This window comes from Tympanuchus pallidicinctus, unplaced genomic scaffold, assembly GCF_026119805.1.
Source record: "Tympanuchus pallidicinctus isolate F22 unplaced genomic scaffold, pur_lepc_1.0 scaffold1, whole genome shotgun sequence".
Classification (NCBI taxonomy): domain Eukaryota; kingdom Metazoa; phylum Chordata; class Aves; order Galliformes; family Phasianidae; genus Tympanuchus; species Tympanuchus pallidicinctus.
This window is the reverse complement of record NW_026294618.1, coordinates 6,117,352-6,125,562: the sequence shown is the minus strand read 5'-3', so window position 1 is coordinate 6,125,562 and position 8,211 is coordinate 6,117,352. Positions and strand designations below refer to the sequence as shown.

General features: G+C 54.1%; 1 protein-coding gene and 1 long non-coding RNA gene across 2 annotated transcripts in view; one reads left to right on the top strand and one right to left on the bottom strand.

Moving 5' to 3' along the window:
- Window positions 1-8,211, bottom strand: part of LOC128086011 (uncharacterized) — a 159,478-nt gene that overhangs the window by 117,513 nt on the left and 33,754 nt on the right. The window lies entirely within an intron of this gene.
- RAB10 (RAB10, member RAS oncogene family) overlaps window positions 7,250-8,211 on the top strand; it is a 38,027-nt gene continuing 37,065 nt past the window's right edge. Inside the window, exon 1 of the mRNA XM_052693704.1 lies at window positions 7,250-7,741. Within this exon, the coding sequence (XP_052549664.1) occupies window positions 7,615-7,741 (127 nt within the window). The 5' untranslated portion in view covers window positions 7,250-7,614. The remainder of the gene's footprint in view (window positions 7,742-8,211) is intronic.

Genomic DNA, 8,211 nt, shown 5'->3' with positions numbered 1-8,211 from the left:
GGATGTGGGATACTGAACACAATCTAGGATTGGGATGAGGGAATGGGATGTGGGAATAGGATACAGAATGATGAACATGATGTGAGAAAGGGATGTGGGAATGGAATGTGGGATGTTGAACATGATGCAGGATTGGGATGCAGGAATGGGGTGTGGGATGCAGGGTATGGGATGTAGGCTGCTGGATGCAGGATACAGAACATGAAGGAGGACTGGGATGTGAGATGCAGGACTGGGATGTGGGATTCAGAATCTGGGATGCAGGAATGGGATGCAGGATACAGAATATGGTGCAGAAATAGGATGCAGGATTGAGATGCGGGTTGCAAGATGTGAGATTTGGGATATGGGATGCAAGGTAAAGGATGCAGTTTGTGGGATGCAGGATACAAGACTTGATGCCATATACAGATGTGAGATGCAGAGTTGGGATTTAAAAACAGGATAGAGGATGAAGAGTATGGCCTGCAGGATGCAGGGTGCAAGAATGGGATCTAGGGTATGGAATACAGGCTGCAGGATTGGGATACAGACTGGAAGGCAGGATATGGGATGCAAGATGTGGGATGCAGCCTGTGGGATGCAGGATGCAGGGTGGAGGAATGGGATGTAGGAATGGGATGCAGGGTATGGGATGCAGGCACGGGATGTGGGATGCAGGCATGGGATGCAAGCTGTAGGATGTGGGATGCGACAGAGGATGCAGGATTGGGATGCAGGACTGGGATGTAGGGTGCAGGATACAGGATTTGGGATATGGGATGCAGCTTGTGGCATGCAGGATACCGGGCACCGTGCAGGATGGGAATAGGGGATGCAGGGTACCTTATGTGGGATGAGACGTTTGGGATGTGGGATGTAAGCTGCCTTCACCCCCCTGCCCTGTATATTCAGGAATCATCCCTGGCACCTCTGGAAGAGGCAGCCAGCAGCTTGGGGTGGGGATTAAACATTCTTGTGACTAATCAAGTCTCGGCAGCCGCCTGTTCCCTGGAAGCAGAGATTATCCCTTAATTAATTAATGAGGGTATTGGCTCCCAAAGGCAGACCTGCCTGGTGTAATCCCACTGCTTGTCTCCGTCCCTGAGGGCACGGCCCCAGTGGGGAAGAGGGGATGGAGGGAGAGTGGGGGGATGTGGAGGAGGGAGGTTGAGGAGGGACGGAGGGGATGATGGAGGGATTCAGGGGAGATTCGGGGTCCTTGTGCCCAGGCACAGCAGTGCTGGGGGGTCCTGATGTGGTTGGGGTCCCAGATGTAGGAGGGGCATGATGTAAGGACAAAGTGACACAGAGGGACAGGGTGACATGCCGAGAGATGTGACATAGGGAGGAGATGAGCAGGGATGGGATGACATGTTCAGATGGGGTGGTCTGTAGTGACAAAATGTCATGTAGGGGCAAAGTGACATGACATGAAGTGACACAGTGACGTGAAGGGACACGGTGACATGAAGGGACACGGTGACATGAAGGGACACGGTGACATGCAGAGGCAGGGTGCCATTGAGGGACATGGTGACATGCAGGGTCATGGTGACATTGTGGGACACGGTGACATGCAGGGACGCCTGCTCACCCGCAGGTGTCAGCAGGGGACCAGGACGCATTGCTTGTGCCCGGGATCGGTGTCCTGGCCCTAGGGCTGTCCCAACAGAGCCGGGTCTCACTGTGGGCACAGGGCCACCCTGAGAGCAAAAATGTCACCGGGGGGACATTTGGTGGCATCTCCCCATGGCCATCCTGGGACATCACGGCCATCCCTGGGTCACAGCTGCTGTTGGGGAAGCAGAAACATCCTTGGGGACCATACCCAGCCCTTGGAAAACTGATTGATGTTGGGTACCACAGTCAGCCCTAGACACCTCTGCCATCCTGAGGACACCACTGTGACATGTGAGCCACGACGGTCATCTCTGGGATGCTGTGATCAACTCTAGGACCCCAAGGATGATCCTGAGATGCTACACCTTCCCCAGGATTCAGCTGGGTGGTTGGGTGTGATGGGCCATGGCCTTGGCTATGGATGAACCCTTCAGGCTGAGATCAGAGGGGGCTTTTTGGGTGGCTTTTCCCATGGATTTGCATGGCTGGGCTCAGGTTGGGAACTGAGAGCAGAGCTCCCACAGCACAACACAGGGGCAAAAGGGGAATCACTTGGATGGATTTACCCCATATCACAAGCAGGGGGTAGGGGGGCAAGTACAGCTTAAACTAAGACTGGATTTGGGATGGATCATTTTGCTGGCAGCTGACTCTTCTATTATTAGACTTGGCTTCAGTAAGGGAGCCAACTTGGAACGCCGAGCTCCAATCACTTCCAGCCTTTAGATGTGTAATTAAAGGAAACTTCCCATTTTGAGAATGACCCCCAGATGCTGACAGCAGCGGGATGAACAACGAGTGCATCTCCTGGTGGAGGGGGGAGAAGGAGGAGATCCTGCCATGCACAGCTCCTTCATAAAAGCCTTGGGATGTCCTCGGAAGAGAAGCCATCAGTGGTAACACAGCAGCTCTACATGGGATGAATCACTTTAGATATTGGGAAACATTTCTTCTCCGAAAGAGCAGTGATGCAGTGGCACAGCTGCCCAGGGAGGTGGTGGGGTCAGCATCCCTGGAGGTGTTCAAGGAACGTGGGGATGTGGCACTGAGGGACGTGGGCAGTGGGCACGGTGGGCTGGGTAGGGGTTGGACTTGGGATCTGAGAGGTCTTTTCCAACCTGAATGATTCTATGATTCTATGATCCCATGGCTGAACAACCACCAGGACATGGGGCTTGGGGCTGTTCCCTTCCCATCTCTCCCTAATCCCCTGTTCCCTTCTCATCTCTGATGCCACCCCAGGGGAGCAGGGACAGAGGAGGAGGGGCTGCTGACAGAGTCATGTGGGAGGCTCTGGGCTTTTATCTTGGGTTGGGGTTTCAACAGATGTGGTGTGAGCAACGTCTGTAAAGCAACCAGATTGGCGTCGTTGCTCAGAGATTAAAGGATTTAATAATCTGCTGGCAAGATGTAGTTTAAAGAGGCAGAGCTCTGGTTGTACAGCACTAAATGTGTGCTGAGGATTTCCCATTCTTTCCTGAGATCCATCCAAACTTTCCTTTAAACTGAATAAACACCCTCAATGGAAGGAGACACTTCTACCCAACCCCCAGGGAGTACCATTTTATCCTCATCTTAGATAATCACTGACTAATTGCTAACGTGCTTCTGCACAGCCTGTCATTCAGTGATCTCAAACCTCTCTACAAGAAACACCGACCCCACTGCCCGTGTTGTGCAGGTCTTAGGGTCTTTTTCAGCTGAAATAAATCTGTGAGCCTATGATTGTATGATTCTATGCTGTCCATCACCCCACGCAGCCCCTTGTTCTAATTTCTGTGCCCCTCCCTGGAGGAAACCTCAGAAAACAAGGCGGTGACTGGCTCTGCAAAGCACTAGTGACAACAATGCTGAGCTGTTTGCTCCGGGAGAAGGATCATGACCCAGCATTACTGCAGAGGAGCAATGCAGTGAGGGCAGAAGCTTTGCCTCTCCCAGCAGACGGCATCTCAGAGAGGGGGGATGCCCGGAATTGGTTGAGTGCTCAGAGTGCACAAAGCTCAACCTCGGGCTCACAGGCTGTCCTTGGCAGTCTGTGCCCCTCTGCTGCATGCTGGCTGGGCTCTGTGTGACCTCTGCATCCTTCCTGCTGCCTTCAAGTGCTGATGAAGCACTTCTGTACTTCTGCTCTTGATGCCAGGGTAGCTGTGAGGACAGAATTTGGGAAGAAACAGTCTCTTTTCAAAGGCATAGAGCTGGCTTTCTTGTTCCTCTTCTTCTCTGGCCTTCCGCTGCAGCTGGGCTGGGGCACAGATGTGGGAAGAGGCAAGAAAGCAGGAACCCAGCTGGTGAAGCCCTGACCCCACCAGTAGCTGTGACAGCAGCCACACTGAGCACCAGCCCATCCTCCAAACACTGGCACAACACTGCATGGCAGGAGGTAGAGTCATTTCAGCTCCTTTCTGCTCCTCCTCAGAAAACATGCTGAGCATCTGGGGCTGTTAATGCCTGCCCCAAGGAGGATCCTGACCTTGCTGAGTCACAGAAAACCAGAACGGTCTGGAAGAGATCTAAAAGCCCACCCAGCCCCAACCCTTTCCACAGGGACACCTCCCATCAAACTAGGCTGCCCAAAGTCCCATCTAGCCTGACTCTGGGCACTGCCAGGGATTGGGCATCCACAGCTTCTCTTTGTGGTTTCCCGTTCTAGCAGTTCCCAAATCTGTGGGAGCTGCAAGTGACTCTGGGGCCCATTCTAGGGGGCCAGAAACCATGTCTGCTCTTGCCCTGGCTCCAGAAAACAAAGCTGTGTGCTGAGGCCATGGGGCTGGTGATGTCTCCTGGATGACAAAGATCTTTCCCATCCCTGTGTACATGCAGGGCTGGGTCCAGCTTTGTGAGAGGATTTACTCACCACCAAACCCAGAGTGTTGCAGCTCTGTTTGAGCAGACCTTCCCAAACACAAATACTGTTGCACAACTTGTGATTCACTTTTCCCCTCCCCACAGCAAGATCTCATGGGCAATGAACCTTCAGTGTAGTGTTGCAACATTGGGTGTTCAACTGAGAGGCTGCTGAATCCTGTTGGCTCTTGCTTTCATAGAATCATAGAATCATGAATGTTGGAAAAGACCTCTAAGATCCCCAAGTCCAAGTCCATCCCACTTCATCATGCCCACTGACCTCCATCCTTCAATGCTACACCCTCATGATTCTGAAACCTCCAGGGACGGTGACCCCACCACCTCCCTGTGCCAATGCCTGACCACTGTTGGAGAAAAAATGTTTGCTAATATCCAACCTGAACCTCCCCAAGTGCAACTTGAGGCCATCCCCTCTCACCTTCCTTTTCCTCAGTTATCACATCAGATCAGGAGGGAAGATCAAAGATCATTGGAAGGATGTGGTGGGGAGAGTTGTGGGAATGGCTTTGCCTCTCACTGAACATGCCCAAATTCACCAGCCTTGTGGTGATGATCTCTAGACCAGAAATTAATGAACAGGCACACAGTATGACTGTCCTTGAAGAGTGTCTTCTAACAACTTATAGGACTCTTCTCAGGAGGAGTGGCCAGGTATTGGAAGCTCAGGTACTCAGAGCGATGGTGGAATCACCATCCCTGGAGGTGTTTAAGAAATGTGTGGATGTGGCACTGAAGGACATGGATGTGGTGGGGGTGGGCTGGTGGTTGGACATGATGTTCTTAGAGGTATTTCCAACCTTGACAGTTCTATGACTCCGTGGGACTGGATCCCTCATGGTAACATCAACATCAGAGTCAGTCCTAGAGGCCAGGGAGAAAATACTCTTTGTTTGCATAGAATCATAGAAGGGCCTGGGTTGCAAAGGCCCACAGTGCTCATCCAGTTCCAAGCCCCTGCTGTGTGCAGGGTCACCAACCAGCAGCCCAGGCTGCCCAGAGCCACATCCAGCCTGGCCTTGAATGCCTGCAGGGATGGGGCATCCACAGCCTCCTTGGGCAACCTGTTCCAGTGCCTCATCACCCTCTGGGGGAAAAACTTCCTCCTAAGATCTATCCTAAACCTCCCGTCTCAGTTTATAACCATTCCCCCTTGTCCTATCACCACCCACCCTCACAAACAGCCGTTCCCCCTCCTGTTTCTATGCTCCCTTCAAGTACTGGAAGGCCACAATGAGGTCTCCCTGGATCCTTCTCTTCTCCAAGCTAAACAAGCCCAGTTCCCTCAATCTTTCTTCATAGGAGAGGTGCTCCAGCCCTCTGATCATCTCAGTGCCCTCCTCTGGACTCGCTCTAAGAGCTCCGAATGTTGAGTTACTTCGTCTCTTGGAGCCTAAAAGATAAAATTTCTTGGATCTTCACTGTAAACGAAACCCTCTGGTAAAAGAGGTTATTATACAAATTGGCGCAAACCTCCAGTGATCTGCTTGTCCTAGCAATTCTTTGGGGGCCAGCTGCAAGCTGGATCCTGTTTTCACCTTCACAGTCACTTTCTCTGGAGATATTCAAGAGCCATCTGGACAATTTCCTGTGTGCAACCTACAGTAGGGAACCTGCTTTAGCAGGGAGGTGGCCTTGATGATTCCTAGAGGTGCCTTCCAACCCCTGTGACTCTATGATAAAAATCATAGAATCGTTCAGGTTGGAAAAGACCTCCCCAAGTCCGACCCCAGCCCATCCCACCATGCCCACATCCTTCAGAGCCACATCGCCACGGTTCTGGAACACCTGCAGGGACAGTGGCCCCACCACCTCCCTGGGCAGCTGCGCCACTGCATCTCTGCTCTATTGGAGAAGAAATATTTCCTGATAACCAGTCCGAGATCAGCGTGCATCCATCACTGAGCAGAAGTTCCTTCTGAGGCACAGCGTAAGTTGTTTTTCTAACAAATCTTTGGGATTTTTGGACGGTGTGGGGATACGTCCCAAAGGAATGGCTTAAATCTGAGTCAAGGCAAGCTCAGGTGGGATGTCAGAAGGTCTTCCCTCAGGGAAGGAAAACCTGCCTAAAACCTGGTGGTGCTGAGGACACAATTGCACACCGCTCCTGACCAGACAAAGGGTTTGGATACAGGTGTCCCTGTGTGCAGGAGTTGGATCCATGACCCTCACGGGTCCCTTCCAACTGGGGATATTCTATGACTTTGTAACTTCTTTACTGTGACTGGTGAGGTGCTGGAACAGCTTCCCAGAGAGGCTGTGATGCCCCGTCCATCCCTGGAGGTGTTCAAGGCCAGGTTGGATGGGGCCCTGGGCAGCCTGGGCTGCTATGAAATGGGAAGGTTGGTGGCCCTGTATGTGGTGGGGGATTTGGAGCTTCATGATCCTTGTTGTCCCTTCCAGCCCTGGCCATTTTGTGATGTGTGATTCTCCATACAGCAAAGAGCTCTGTGATGGCCGAGGAGCCACGGCCTGCGCCGCAGCACCGGGTGGGGCACCGAGGAGACCCAGGGAGAAAACCCAGGCAGCGCTGAGTCCGCCCCGCCTCGCCCCGCCTCGCCCCGCCAGCAGGGGGAGCACTCCGCTCCGCCCACTCCCCTGTCTGGAGAAAAGAGATACAGGACCTGCAACCAATCGCATGAACGGGGAGGTGGGACTTCCGCCTCGAGCCGGAGACTTCGCCCTTCCTCCGTGACGTCATCGGCTCGCAGCCCATGGCCTGACACAGGGGAGGCGGGGCTCGCATGCGTCCGTTCGTCCGTGCGTGTGTGCGTGCATGCTGACGTCACGGCCTCGCCTGGCGGCCTGCGCGCTTACCGGGCGCCGCTGAGGAGCCGCCGCCGTGCGAGGGCCGGGCCGCAGCGAGCAGAGCCGACCCGCGGGGTTATGAGGCCGAGCGCCGCCGCCTCCCCGTGAGGAGAAGCAGCAGCGGGCGCGAGGAGCGCGGCGGGAAGCCATTTTGTGGGCCTCCTTCCTCCTCCTCCTCCTCCTCCCTCCTCCTCCTCCTCTTCGTCGTCGTCGTCGTCGTCGTCGTTCTCCGCCGCCGCCCTCAGCGAGCGGCGCGGGCCGGGCTGCTGCCGGCAGGGGGGGAGCCGGGGCGGCCGCTGCGTGCGGGGGGGGGCGAGCGGGAGGAGGCCGCAGCCGCTCCCCATGGCGAAGAAAACCTACGACCTGCTCTTCAAACTGCTGCTGATCGGGGACTCGGGGGTCGGCAAGACCTGCGTGCTCTTCCGCTTCTCCGACGATGCCTTCAACACCACCTTCATTTCCACCATCGGTCAGTGCCGTCCCTCCGCGGTCCCCTGTGGGTGTGCGGAGATTTCCCTTTGGAAATAACGCCGTTCGGGAGGCCTTGTGCCTAAAGGGCCTTTCTGCTTGTTGGTTTTTTTTTTGTTTGTTTGGTTGTTTTTTTTTTTGCACGATATTTTGTTGTTTTTCATCTGGATTCTTGAGGGGAAGGGTTTTTTTCGTGGCTTTCGTGGCGATAGGGTAAAGGGTCGATGGGTTTAGATTGAAAGAGGGGATGTTCAGGTTGAACGTTAGCTGGCTAACATTCTTTATTCATAGGGCAGTGAGGCTCTGTCATGGGGCACCCACAGCTCTGGGCAGCCTATCCCTGGCAGCGCCCAGACAGAGCCATGGATGGGGCTTTGGGCAGCCCCAGAAGGAGGTGTCTCTATGACAGGGGTTGAGGCTAAGTGAGCTTCTAAAGCCTTTTGTTACTAAAACCGCTCGGGGATCCCCTGA